The sequence below is a fragment of the Dendropsophus ebraccatus genome, chromosome 3 (assembly GCF_027789765.1).
Source record: "Dendropsophus ebraccatus isolate aDenEbr1 chromosome 3, aDenEbr1.pat, whole genome shotgun sequence".
In the NCBI taxonomy this organism is placed as follows: Eukaryota; Metazoa; Chordata; class Amphibia; order Anura; family Hylidae; genus Dendropsophus; species Dendropsophus ebraccatus.
The window spans coordinates 196,807,121-196,821,937 of record NC_091456.1 but is presented as its reverse complement, the minus strand read 5'-3'; the positions used below and the strand labels follow the sequence as shown (position 1 = coordinate 196,821,937).

Sequence of the window (14,817 nt, the reverse complement as noted above, 5' to 3'; positions counted from 1 at the left end):
CCCCAGGTTTCTGGTAAATCACAAGTAGTCACATTTGGTCCAGTGATCTAGTTCCTAGGCTTCATTATCAACACCCAGAAGATGACACTCCAGTTGTCTGGAGACAGAATCCATAAAATCGGGGATTCAGTCAACTACCTCACAGCTTGCAATTTGCGCTATACCAGATGAGCTATGAAGGTTCTGGGCTTCTTAACATCTTCCATAACGGTGGTGAGGGTGAACTTGGGTGAGGACACACTTCCTTCTGCTACAAAACCATATTCTTCATTTCTGGGACAGATCACAGCAAGGGTTGGAGACTCAAACCCCCTTGTTTCGATCTCTCAAGAAACACTCGAATGAAGGGCTCACTACTCCTCATCTGACACAGGGGAGATCACTGGTCCATACACTTCCCGCCATCATCACTACAGATGCGTCAGGCTTGGGTTCAGGTTTCCATGTCGACAAGTATCGGACGCAGAAAAAAAGGACCCTGGAAGAAAGGATTCTTTCCTCCAACCTAAGGTCAAGCTAGCACTGTATCATTTCCTAGAGCTTCTACACCACTACTCCATACAGATACTATCGGACAATCTCTCGGTATATTACATCAACAAGCAAAGAGGGACAAGAAGCCCTTAGTTGGAAAGGAATGCTTCTAGATAATGCATCTTAGCCATCAACATCTAAGGTACCCCGAAAATACAGGCAGACTGACTGAGCCAGAATTTCCTGCTTCCCGAAGAATAGGAATTGAACATAAACATCTTCAAGAAGTGGAGAGGTGGAGATGTCCTGTTACGGATGTTTTGGCATCTCAGTCACACACAAAGTTCAGGAGGTTCTGTTCCCAATCCAAAAAGGGAAACCCAGTGGCCATAGATGGTCTGTCAATCAGCTGGGAGGGAAAGTTACATTTTTCCTCCTTTACTAATTAACTGTGTTTATTGCTAAGTTAACCTTCTTCTTCTGAGTACATGATGTCATATTAACCCATTGTATGCTGCCTAAGGACTCCAGGAAATAAAAAATTACCAGTGAGTAAATTTTCAACTTTATAGATGCACAGAGTGTGTTATCTCCTATAATGGTGTCACTGTATGGGGGATATACAGCAGAGAAGACTGACAGGACACAGAGCTTATAATATTCCACCAGGACACTTACCTGTAGTGATATCCTCCTCATACTGCTCATTACTCCTGTCATCTGTCTTCTCCTCTTCTTTTACCCTTATGTCTATAGAATTTGTACAGTTTAGATATTTCCTTGTAGGAATGTCCTCCATAAATTGCTCATAACTGCTCCCATCTAAATCTTCTTCTTTTACTCTTATGTCTATAACATTGATAGAGTTCAGATCTCTCCCTGTAGTGCTGTTCTCTATTTCCTGCTCATCACTGCTCACATCTGTCTCTTCCTTCTCTTGTTTTACCCTAATGTCTATAGCATTAGAAATGTTCAGATTCTCCTCTGTAGGAATGTCTTCCATATACTGCTCATCCCCGCTCACATCTGTATCTTCTTCTTTCATCCTTATGTCGATAACATTAATAAAGTTCACATATCTCTCTGTAGTGATGTCCTCATTATACTGCTCATTACAGCTCACTTCTGTCTCTTCTTTTTTTACCCTAATATCTGTAGCATTAAAAAAGTTCAGATTCTCCCCTGTAGTGATGTCCTCCTTAAACTGCTCATCACTGCCGTCATCTGTCTCTGTAGCATTAGTATTGTTCCCATCTTCCCCCTGATTCATAAGATGTTAGAGAAATATTGTAAAAGTCATCAGACAGGAGGAGAAGTCAGGTGGGATGTACAGATCATAGGGAACATCTCCATCTACCTGATCCTGATCCTGTGGGAGAAGAGGACGGGGACATCTCTCTGGTGCTGTTCTCTTACTGGATCTGACTGGAGGGAACACATACAGAGACTGAATTCATTCTTTCCATCCAGATAATACAGAGAGGAGGTGTGTATATAGTCCTGTCTATTACCTGCTGATGGGAGGGGCTGCTGATCCTCCAGCATCACATCCTTGTACTGATCCTTGTGTCCTTCTACATACTCCCACTCCTCCATGGAGAAATAGACCGCCACGTCCTGACACCTTATAGGAACCTGACACACACAATGGTCACACAGTCATCCCCCCCACCCCTCCAGTGGTGTTACTGTATAATGTCCCAGCATTCCCAGCAGCCACAGTCTCACCTCTCCACTCAGCAGCTCCACCATCTTGTTGGTGACTTCTAGGATCTTCTCTTCCTCCATTTCCTCATGTATCAGGGGCCCCGGGATTGGGCTCAGGGTTCTTCCCCATTCTTCACACCCAGGGGCCCCACAGCGCCCACTAGAGGACTTCTTCACTACTGTGTAATCCTGTGTATGGAGAGACACATTACTATCACTCCATCCATTCCCAGAATCCCTCACCTCTCCAGTCCTATCCATCTGTTATTCCATAGATAAGAATGATGTCATGATGACATCACTCCCAGAATCCCTCACCTCTCCAGTCCTATCCATCTGTTATTCCATAGATAAGAATGATGTCATGATGACATCACTCCCAGAATCCCTCACCTCTCCAGTCCTATCCATCTGTTATTCCATAGATAAGAATGATGTCATGATGACATCACTCCCAGAATCCCTCACCTCCCCAGTCCTATCCATCTGTTATTCCATAGATAAGAATGATGTCATGATGACATCACTCCCAGAATCTTTCACCTCTCCAGTCCTATCCATCTCTTATTCCATAGATAAGAATGATGTCATGATGACATCACTCCCAGAATCCCTCACCTCCCCAGTCCTATCCATCTGTTATTCCATAGATAAGAATGATGTCATGATGACATCACTCCCAGAATCCCTCACCTCCCCAGTCCTATCCATCTCTTATTCCATAGATAAGAATGATGTCATGATGACATCACTCCCAGAATCCCTCACCTCTCCAGTCCTATCCATCTGTTATTCCATAGATAAGAATGATGTCATGATGACATCACTCCCAGAATCCTTCACCTCCCCAGTCCTATCCATCTGTTATTCCATAGATAAGAATGATGTCATGATGACATCACTCCCAGAATCCCTCACCTCCCCAGTCCTATCCATCTGTTATTCCATAGATAAGAATGATGTCATGATGACATCACTCCCAGAATCCCTCACCTCCCCAGTAAGCAGGAAGAGTATGTGTAGGGTGAGGGTTATTATCCTGTCGGCCATCTTGTCTCTGTCTCTCTCCATGGTTGATGGGTCGGTCTCTTATATAGAAGATATCAGCAGAGGATCCTGGAGGGAAGAGGAGGAGACAATGTAATATATCGGGGTCTCCAGTATAATATAACTTTATTGATCAGGCACAGTGAACAGTCACATGATGTCCCAGGAAAGAGAGAAGAAAATGTGAGGAAAGATTCTCATCTCCCCCAACATGATATCATCCAGATGAGAGGAGAGAAGAGGAAACAGAACAGATCGGCCTCCTGGGATCAGCAATGACACAAGGAACAACAAAACCTCATACCTCTCTGCTCCTTCGCTGTGGTGACTCCAGGAAGTGTGCTTACAGGACCTGCGATGATGTCACAGTCATGTGATCAGTTACATGGAGGAGGAGGAGTCACATGATCAGGGGCTGCTGCTCAGTGTATGCAGGACTCTGCTGTGCTGGATGAGCTGAAGTGATGTGTGTGGAGCAGAGCTGTGTGTGTGATGTGTGTGGAGCAGAGCTGTGTATGTGTGTGGAGCAGAGCTGTGTATGTGTGATGTGCTTCTATGTAATAGATATGTAACAGAATACTGTGTCCAGTTCTGGAGACCTCACCTAAAAAAAGATATTGATAAAATAATTGGGTCCAAAGACGGCTACAAAAATGGTGGAGGGTGTGAGTTATAAAACAGATCAGGAAAGACTTAAGGATTTGAATCTGTAGAGTCTGGAGGAAAGGGGGGAGGACATGATGGAAACCTTTATAGGGTACGTGCACACTACGGAATCCAGACAGAAAACCCGGTGCGGATTCCACAGCTCGCACCTGCTCGCGGACCCTGGCGGCCACCTGCATTTCCGCCCGTGCCATAGATTCCATTGTATGCACGGGCAGATTCCGCCGTCCATCCATAGAATGACCAGGCGGGTGCGAGCTGCGGACTCTGCAACAGGTTTTCCGTCGGGATTCCGTAGTGTGCACGTACCCATATATGGTAAAGGACTAAATAAGGGTCAGGAGGGAAAAGTTTTTAGAAAAAAAAAACATCTTTAAAATGTGATTTAAAGGGGTGCATGAAAATGTTTCTTTTACTTAAAATTTGGCTTTCTGTCCATGCTAAGGTAGAGGAAAGAAGGTTTCCTGGTGTTTTTTCAACTTTACATAGAGGTAATACTGTGTTTGGAGTGTATTGTTGAGAGCCTGTGATAGTGGCGTAATACTGCGCCTTTGGCGTGTTAGGTGCACCCAGGCATGCTTCCTCTCCTGTCCCAGTTGCATTCCAGAGGTGTTGGCATCATTTCCTGAGGTGTCATCGTGGACTTGGTGACCTCCAAGTGGTCGAATTTTGATTTCCAAGTGTCGAGCATTTTTCTTCTAAAGACTTTAATGGGATTCGATATTCCATCGAATAGTCGAGTATCAGGGTCTACTGGCGACAACATGAAGCGGATGTACATGAGCATCTTGCCCAACTACAAAGGCTATGATTTTTTTTGGCAAAACAATAGCTGATGCTCTGCGAACCATATCTGCCCCAAATCGCATCACAGCAATGAGGTTTTTCCTTGGTTGTGTTAATTCTCTTACAGGTATCTAATCCTCACTTTGGAAAAGGACTCAAGAGGTTTCTTGACAGAGGAAATGCTTCATCCAACACTGAAACAAATGGGACTGGATCAGTGGTACCCGGAGGAGGTCTGGGAGCTGGCGAAGATACCTGATTCAGGAGAAGTTGTCGTCCAATCTTGGAGGCCTTCAGCACCCTTAAATCGGATGAGCTGCCATATCCGCCAACATCAACCGCCACAAACTGTTGCCATCTGCTACAGCCATTATTAGCCAATATCTCTTATAACTGAAAAACAAAGAGCCAGAATGTGGCGGCTTCCCTTACGTCCCATTGGCATCACAACATATGGGGTAAATTCGCCCCTGCGAGCCCCTGGGACGAAGGAATATTTTTAATGAAAAAATAACAATTAAATTTTAATCCCCTCCTCCATGAGGTATAAATAGGCTCCACCTCCCCCTAGACCTCAGTCTTTTTTTACTTCGTTGCTGTTAGCCCTAGGGGACTTTGTCCTTCCTCTGTTTTTATGCTTTGTTAACCTGTTGCATTCAGGTTTTCTCTCCAGGTAATGATTGCTGGGATGCCGCTGGAGCCGGTGTCCAGGTAGTATCCTGATATTTGCTTCTGCAGGTCTTAGCTTTTAAGTTTTTCTTACCTAGTGCGTCTTGGAACGCACTCTGCGTGTCACCCGAGCGGCTGGCTTTTCTTCCAGTCGCATTCGACTGTGGAACGCATCGGCGCTGCGTGCGTCTCAGCACTGCGGCATCAGCGTCATGTCACTTCCAGGGGCCGGCAGTGGCGCGCCCTCTCTGCATGCCGGATTAGCTGTGTGTTCAAGGCAGAAGGTAAGCTGTTGCTACCTCTAGGTCTGGCTGTCTTCCTCTGGAAGGATTTTCTGTGGCTCATTTGGATCTAATAGAAAACATCTGAGTGCAAAGTGCTGTGATCTCTCTTCTATATACTTAAAAGTAAGTGTTGCTGCCACCTAGTGTCTCTTTCCGATATCACTCTAGCCAGGCTAGTGGTTTATATGTATTGTAATACATTGATTATTTGCAGATGTCTGAAATGGAGACCAGTCCTGCTGCTGGCAAAAGACCTTCTAAGGAAGCACTTCATGTGCCGAGTGTGAGACTCCTCTACCTGACGGCTATGGATACCGTAGGAGGATCATTTTTTCCAGATAAGATTCATCCTTTCTTTCATAAAAATATTTATGAATGCCTAAAAATATTTATAATGCCTAAGTACGCTGTCCTTCATGCAGACCTAAACCTATGAGGAGCCTGATGTTCAGGATGTAGTTGTATGGGTCAAGGACTATGTGCAAAATACTTAGCGGCTAATGAGATTCGCCGCCCGTGTCCTAAGTTAAAGACCAAATGGAGTATTTCTCTCTCTACTCCCAGCCTTTGAGTATATTACTTTATGGCTGTAGGATTATGGTCATTTTCAGTTTTACTGTGATTGATGAAGTTAAGTCATCATCTTCTTCTGAAACCTCTTCTACTTCTGAAGATGAGAAAGAATTATTCAGGGGGTATTTCACAGCTGATAGAATTCACAAGCTCTGCTAAGCTGTGCAAGCTGAAATACACCCTGAGGAAATAGAAGAGGATAGGATTGGTCCTCCTCAAAAAAGCCTAGGGCTTTATCTGTGGGTAAGACTTCATTGTCTATGTTACAGGCGGAATGGAAGGAACCGGAAAAGGCTCCGGGTTTGAGCAAGAGGTTTAAGACCTTATATGTTCTCAAGGAAGAACAATGTAAGGACTGGATTGAGCCTCCAAAGGTGGACCCGGCCATAGCCAAACTGTCAAAATGTACTGTGCTGCCTGCGGAGGACGGATCCAATCTTAAGGATCCGATGGATAGAAGGGTGGAGGTAGCCCTCAAGAGATCATATATGGCAGCGGCAGCCCAAGGGGCAGTCTCCATTTCTTCTTTGAGGTTTCTAGAAGCCTAAGAAGATGGCTGACCAAGGTCCAGGAAAATTTGGAAGGTAGAGCTAGCAGGGACAAGGTCCTTCGCTCCTTAAAAAAGGTCATTATGGCCATTGACTTCCTCTGCGATGATGCATCTCAGGGAACCAGGTTAGCGTTAAAAAACTAGTACGCTCTCAACCGCTGCCGAAGGGCGCTATGGTTAAAACCCTGGGTTGGAGATGCTAACTCCAAAATTCAGCTCTGTAGTAGGGAGTTCCAGCCAGGTAGGCTGTTTGGCTCTGAGCTGGATAAATTAATGGAGGAATTGTCTGACAAAGAGGGGAAGTCCCTACCATTGTCCTATAAGAGCGGTGATTCCTTTCGCAGAGCAAAATCTCCTCAGCGAGGCAAAGGGAGATACTAGTACAGAGATTGAGGAAGAAACTATTCCAGAAGAGGTTCCGGGAAGCAGCAGAATAAGGACACCAACAAGAAATCAGACTTCTGACGCAGAAGCTGTCCAGTGGGAACACGTCTGAGTTTGTTTCTCCCTGCCTGGGAAGAATTAAGAAAAGATCACTGGGTGTTAAATATTATTCAAAATGGTTATGTCCTTCATTTATCATCTCTTCCTCCTCCAAGATTTCTTCTGTCAAGAAATCTTAAGCCAGAAAGACACTTAGTCCTAGAGACAGAAATTCTTTACCTCCTTTCCATTGAGGCTCTAGAGGATGTTCCTCTATCTGAGATCGGTCAGGGAGTTTACTCCCCAGTGTTACTAGTGCTGAAGCCATCCGGAAAGTGGAGGCTTATTATAGATTTGCGATATCTCAACAGGTGCATCGTAAAGAAGACGTTCCACATGGAGAACATAAGATCGGTAAAATCTATCCTCCAGGAGGGAGATTTTATGGTCACCATAGATCTACAGGATGCATATCTTCATGTACCGATTCTGAAGGCTCACAGGAGAGCCTTCGCCATCCAAATACAGGGGAAGGTAAGACACTTACAATTCAAAGTCCTTCCATCCGGAATACCTCCGCACCCTTTGTTTTCACAAAGGTAGTGTCACCATGATGGTTCGCTTCCGTTTACAGGGGATAAAGTTATCCCTTACCTGGAAGATTGGTTGATTATGACTCAGACTCAGGATCTTCTGAGAGTTCAGTTGAACTATGTCCAGGACATACTTCAACAATTAGGTTGGCTTATCAACATAGAGAAATCAGACTTAATTCCTAATTCCTCCTCGTCAGGTATCCATAAGAACATTAATGCGCTTTCTAGGGCTCCTTGCCTCAGCTGCGGACGCGGTGCCATGGGCGTTATGGCACATGAGATTTCTTCAGAGAGAAGCACTAACAATATGGAACCGAGGACTGAAGGACTTGGATGCGATGATGTTCTATCGACTCAAACAAGACATTCTCTAATGTGGTGGAGACAAGTCAAACATGGAGTTTTATTTTCAGAACCACACTGGATAACCATCACGACAGATGCTTCAGGAACAGGTTGGGGAGTTCATATGACAGTCATCACGACTGCAGGATCTTGGAGTCAACAGGAATCCGCTCTGCCCTCCAACATGAGGGAGCTCAGAGCGATTTACCTAGCTCTTCTTCATTTTACTCCTCCTATTTTACAGAGAGCAGTCAGAATCCGGATGAACGACATGACCTGTGTGGCGTACCTAAACAGGGAGGTACCAGATCCCCTTCTCTCCTCAGGGAAGTAGAGAAGATTTTTCTGTTGGGCAGAAACCAGAATAACCAGACTCTCTGCGATTCATATCAGGGGTGTCGACAATATATTGGCGGATTGAGTCGAGGCCTGACATTACCGGGGGAATGGTCTCTCTCAAGGAGAGTGTTCATTCAGTTAACCCAGAGGTGGGGGCTTCCTCAGAGAGACCTCATGGCATCAGCAAGCAATGCCAAACTGAGGAATTTCTGTTCCCTTTACAGGGCAGACAATCCCACGGTATTGGACTCAATGACAATACCATGGACATACCAGCTGGCGTATATCTTTCCTCCCATAGCCATGATTCCCAGAGTTTGACGAAGATCAGTCTAGATCAGTTGTCAGTAATAATAATAACTCCCTTCTGGCCGAAGGGGTCATGGTTCACCCTGCCCATGAATATGAGCAGAGGGGAATTTTGGAGATTACCTCTGCATCCGGATCTAATATTCCAGGGTCAACATCTGTGCAGGAATCTTTCCAGCCTCAGCTTGACAGCTTGGAGACTGAGAGGACCGTATTGGACTCTAGTTTTTATGAGAAGGTATAGTATACTCTTTCTCACGCTCGTAGTAGCACTACAAATAAATCTTATGCACGTATTTGGAAGATTTTCAAGATTGGTGTGCAAGCAGGAGTATTGATGGACTTAAACCTTCTACTCCACAGTCATTGGAGTTTTTACAGGAAGGCTTCTATAAAGGATTAAAACCTAGTTCCATCAAGGTGCAGATAGCAGCCCTCTCTGCACACCTAAACTCACGTTTCTTTCAGATCTTGGAGGTAAAGAATTTTGTTAAGGCTAGACTAGGCCTAACCTGGTAAAGCAGGTAGACCCATGGGACTTATCCTTTGTGTTGAGACGCCTGTGTCTTCCTCCCTTTAAGCCTTGGGAGGAAGTAGACTTCAAGTTAACATTGAAAGTTTCTCTTTTACTAGCCATTACCTCTGCTAAGAGAGTTGGAGAACTTCAAGCCCTTGGCTCCGCACCTCCATACGTGATTTTTTTCCCAAGACAAGGTTATCCTTAGGTTTCTTCCAGGATTCCTGCCTATGGTGGCTTCATTTGCCAACATCAACCAGCCAATAGTATTGCCTGTATTTTCTCCTACTGGATCATCTAAAGAAGACTTGGATCTTTCTTTATTAGACATATCCAGAGCTATCAAGATCTATCTACATAGAGTAGGTGATTTTCGTAAAGACAAGAATTTCTTTATCCCTTTCGCAGGAAAGAACAAGGGGAGAAAGGCTTCAAAACCTTCAATATCCAGATGGATCTGTGACTCCATTGCCTTATGTTACTCCTCTGCTGACCTGGATCCACCAGAATTTACCAGGGCTCACTCTACTAGAGCTGTGGCCTCCACTTGGGCAGAGCGTGCCGCTGTGCCACTTGAGGACATATGCCAGGCAGCTACCTGGTCGTCTTTGACTACCTTTGTGAGATATTTCAGGCTGGATACTTCTTTCTTGTCAAGAACAACCTTTGCAAGATCTGTTCTTCATGCGGACGTAATAAATAACCCGCCCATTGGGGATAATGCTTGCTAATTCCCCATATGTTGTGATGCCAATGGGACGTAAGGGAAGCTAAAATTATTATGTTAATTTGTTTTCCCTAAGACCCATTGGCATCACAAGACTCCCTCCCTGTGTTTTATGTTTCTTTATAATTAGACTGAGGTCTAGGGGGAGGTGGAGCCTATTTATACCTCATGGAGGAGGGGATTAAAATTTAATTGTTATTTTTTCATTAAATATTCCTTCGTCCCAGGGGCTCGCAGGGGCGAATTTACCCCATATGTTGTGATGCCAATGGGTCTTAGGGAAAACAAATTAACATAATAATTTTAGCTTCTGAACACGGATATGTTTACCATCTACTGCACCTATACAGGAAAATGACATTGCTCCAGAGAGCCTTCCGCCACCTGTAGCTAGGTGTTACCAGCAGGAATAGGCATCCATGTTGGACACAACTTTTCCCAAATGACGCTATAGGTGTGTTTCACTATCCCTGAGATGGCTGAGATACCCATTAAGAACTGGAAGTGCAGGGACAAAAAAGACTCTCCAGTTGCAGGGAATCTGAAAAACAAGAAAAGGGGAAAAAAACATAAAAGTCTTTTGTAATAAATATACATTGACACAAATACAACCAAAAGCTTTACCTCAATGTGCTCAGAAGACACTTCTCAGGAGTTATGACCTTTCTCATGTGTGTATTTTGAAAGGTCACAGAAGGTCTCAAGATGTCCAGCAAGTTGTCAAAATCACCAATGGACATGCGTGTGAATTTAAAAAAATTTCACAGATAAGACAAAGGTAACTACAATTACAGACCGTCACCAAAAATCTGCTCTAAAACTCTAGGAGAGAGTTGACAAACACACAGCCCGGCACCTGTTACCACATTTATAAGGGAGTCCTGCTTTGCCATCCTAACCTTTGCCTCTGGCTGCCCAGGCCTGATGGGACTTTTCTAACAACAGCTAGAGGGCCAAGTGTGCGACACCTGAGCAGGATAAACACATGGACAAGCTAAGGGTCCTATTACAAGGGCCGACTCTGGCCAGATCATTTTAGTAAACGAGCACCGATCTGCTAGACCTATTAGACGGCCTGACAATCGGGCAGTATGGGTTGCATGGACATTGTTAGCGATGTCCATGCAGCCCTTGCCAAAACCCCTAATACCTTACTTCTCCCCGTTCTTCTCTCCTGTGCTCCGCAGCTTCACGGTCCCGGCGGCGGCAGCAGCACTTGAGAAGCCTGTCAGCTGACAGGCCGCTCAGCCACTGCAGCCGCTGGGACCGAGAAGCTGCAGAGCACAGGAGAAAAGACCGGGAGCAGGGAGTATCAGGTATCAGTAAGTAAGGTATCAGGTATTTGAACAATCGGCCGCCCATTGCTATTACACGTAGCGATGCACGGTCAGCGTCTGACGATTTTAGGTCCAAACCTAAACCAACGATCAGCCAATGATCGTTGTCTATGTTACAGAGTGCTCTGTGTAATAGGGCCCTAAGACTTCTGCCCAGCCCACGCTCAGCATTAATCAGTGCTGTAAGGTGGAGGTCTACATAAACAAGATTTACAGGATAACCTTGTGAGGTGGAGCACAGTTTATGAGATCTATAATATGGAATGAAGCTACCCCTGGGTATGAAAAGTCAGACATTGTTTGATATTTTACCAATAAAATCTTACATGCAGACGTTTGCTATTAAACTGAAGACGTTTGTACGCTCCTAAGTTTTAAAAACATTCTTACCTCTGCAATGACCGATACACGTGAAAAAAAAACAAGAAAAAAAACTGTGTTGTGGTCCTGAGCCACAAAAGGGGATGGAACCAGTAACAACATCCGCAACAGGTCAAACTTGCAACATCATGAACAACATGGGAGATGTCAACGCTATTATGGACGAGTGTCAGGATGGGATCGTAACAGAACGATGAGTATCAGAGGTGGGCGGAAACCACTGGCCAAAATGTGTAGCGAATCGGCTTAATTGACACGTGGAAAATCAGGAACTCCTGCATACCGGGATATGATGAAGTTAAAACGGGGTTGTTGTTACCTTCTTGTGAGTAGTGTAAAACCAGCACACAGTGACTACGTATCATCACCGCACTGTTATTCTAGAGCCTGAAAATCCCTATATTGTAATCCGTATTCTTCTTCTTCTTCTTCCAGCCATTTTTCTGCGCGTAATACAGCCCGAACTGCTTTGCGCACAGACTCCGTTCAAACTGCGTTTCGAAGCCCTCGGCGGTGTGTGGTGTGCTATTTTTCGTTTCGATCGGATTTGTCGTTTTTAAGAAATTGACGTTTAAAGACCCCGAATTTCCCATAGAAAATAATGGCCCATTGAAAATAGTGGCCACACTCTAACCTCTAACAGCCAATCACAGCACATATGCAAATAGCTAAAATATAGCAGCCAATAGGAATTCTAAGGTCTTGTCAGGCATGTATCACAACATCCACAGTCACATGTCCTTAACGATTTTGTCTCCCTGACCTGAGTAAGATTGTCATGGTAACCGAGCAATGATCTTGACCATTATAAGTAGCAGAGTTTAGTCAGTAAAATAGCAGAGCTGAGGCAGCAATGTAGCAGGGACGGTACCCAAGCCGCTCTTAAAGGGACGGTACCCAAGCCGCTCTTAAAGGGACAGTACCCAAGCCGCTCTTAAAGGGACGGTACCCAAGCTGCTCTTAAAGGGACGGTACCCAAGCCGCTGTGGAATTACATAAGTCGCTCTTACAGGGACAGTACCCAAGGCGCTCTTAAAGGGACGGTAACTAAGTCGATCTTAAAGGGACGGTACCCAAGTCGCTCTTACAGGGACCAAGTCGCTCTAATTGGGTCCCTTTAAGAGTGATCCGGGTCCCTTTAAGAGAGACCCGGGTCCCTTTAAGAGCGACCCGGGTCCCTTTAAGAGCGACCCGGGTCCCTTTAAGAGCGACCCGGGTCCCTTTAAGAGCGACCCAGGTCCCATTAACAGCGACCTGGGTCCCTTTAAGAGCGACCCGGGTCCCTTTAAGAGGGACCCAGTCCCTTTAAGAGCGACCTGGGTCCCTTTAGGAGCAAAATATGTCCTTTTAAGAGCGAAATATGTCCCTTTAAGAGCGAAATGGGTCCCTTTAAGAGCAAAATGTGTCCCTTTAAGAGCGACCTGGGTCCCTTAAAGAGCAAAATATGTCCCTTTTAAGAGCGACCTGGGTCCCTTAAAGAGCAAAATATGTCCCTTTTAAGAGCGACCTGGGTCCCTTTAAGAGCGAAATGGGTCCCTTTACGAGCGACCTGGGTCCCTTTACGAGCAAACTGGGTCCCTTTAAGAGCGACCTGGGTCCCTTTACGAGCGACCTGGGTCCCTTTAAGAGCGACCTGGGTCCCTTTAAGAGCGACCTGGGGCCCTTTAAGAGCTAAATATGTTCCTTTAAGAGCAAAATGGGCCCTTTTAAGAGCGACATTGGTCCCTTTAAGTGCGCTCCTAAAGGGACCCATGTCGCTCTTAAAGGGACGGCACTCAGGATTAAAATTTCTCTTAAAAGGAAGTCACTGGTAAAGGGGCGCTCTGAAAGTCACTGGTAAAGGGGCGCTCTTTTCAAGCACTATGTATTTCCCTGGAAATGCAAATCTAGTTATATACAGTATCACTCTACAGTCATGGTCAAAAGTTTTGAGAATGACACAAATCTTATATTTTCCCATGATCCTCTGCCCTCTGGTTTTTATGTGTGTTTGTCAGATCTTTTTATCACATACAGAAATGTAATTGCAATCATATTATGGGTAACAAAAGTTTATACTGACAGTTAGAATGAGTTACTGCAGCAAGTCAATATTTGCAGTGTTGCGCCTTCTTCTTTAGGACCTCTGCAATTCTCTTCGGCTGCTCTCATCAACTTCTGGACCAAATCCTGACTGATAGTCGTCCATTCTTGCACAATCAATGCTTGCATTTTGTCAGAATTTTCTGGTTTTTGTTTGTCCACCCGTCTCTTGATGATTGACCACAAGTTCTCAATGGGATTAAGATCTGGGGAGTTTCCAGGCCTTGGACCCAAAATCTCTATGTTTTGCTCCCTTAACCAGTTAGTCACCTTTGTTTTATGGCAAGGTGCTCCATCTTGCTGGAAAAGGCATTGTTGATGGCCAAACTGCTCTTGGACGGTTGGGAGAAGTTGCTCTTGGAGGACATTCTGGTCCAATTCTTTATTCATGGCTGTGTTTATAGGCAAGACTGTGAGAAAGCCGATTCCCTTGGCTGAGAAGCAACCCTAAACATGAATGGTTTCAGGATGCCGGTTACAGTTGGCATGAGACAAGACTGGTGGTAGCGCTCACCTCATCTTCTCCGAATAAGCTGTTTTCTAGATGTCCCTAACAATCGGAAAGGGGATTCATCAGAGAAAATGACTTTCCCCCAGTCCTCAGCAGTCCACTCCCTGGACCTTTTGCAGAATATCAGTCTGTCCCTGATGTTTTTTTCTGGAGAGAAGTGGCTTCTTTGCTGCCCACCGTGAGACCAGGCCTTGCTCCAAGAGTCTCCGCAGTCTCACAGTGCAGATGCCCTCACACCTGCCTGCTGCCATTCCTGAGTAAGCTCTGCACTGCTGGTAGCCCCATCCCGCAGCTGAAACACTTTTAAGAGATGGTCCTGGCGCTTGCTGGTCTTTCTTGGGCGCCCTGGAGCCTTTTTGGCAACAATGGAACCTCTCTCCTTGAAGTTCTTGATGATGCGATATTGTTGACTTAGGTGCAATCTTTCTAGCTGCGATACTCTTCCCTGTTAGGCCGTTTTTGTGCAGTGCAATGCTGACTGAACGTGTTTCTTT

General features: G+C 45.2%; 1 protein-coding gene across 1 annotated transcript in view; it reads right to left on the bottom strand.

Moving 5' to 3' along the window:
* LOC138786672 (uncharacterized) overlaps nt 1-14,817 on the bottom strand; it is an 89,147-nt gene that overhangs the window by 46,376 nt on the left and 27,954 nt on the right. The window contains exons 5-8 of the mRNA XM_069963650.1: nt 14,696-14,813; nt 10,912-10,980; nt 10,478-10,553; nt 1,153-1,735 (exon numbers count right to left, since the gene is read on the bottom strand). Coding sequence (XP_069819751.1) covers nt 1,153-1,735; nt 10,478-10,553; nt 10,912-10,980; nt 14,696-14,813 — 846 coding nt within the window. The remainder of the gene's footprint in view (nt 1-1,152; nt 1,736-10,477; nt 10,554-10,911; nt 10,981-14,695; nt 14,814-14,817) is intronic.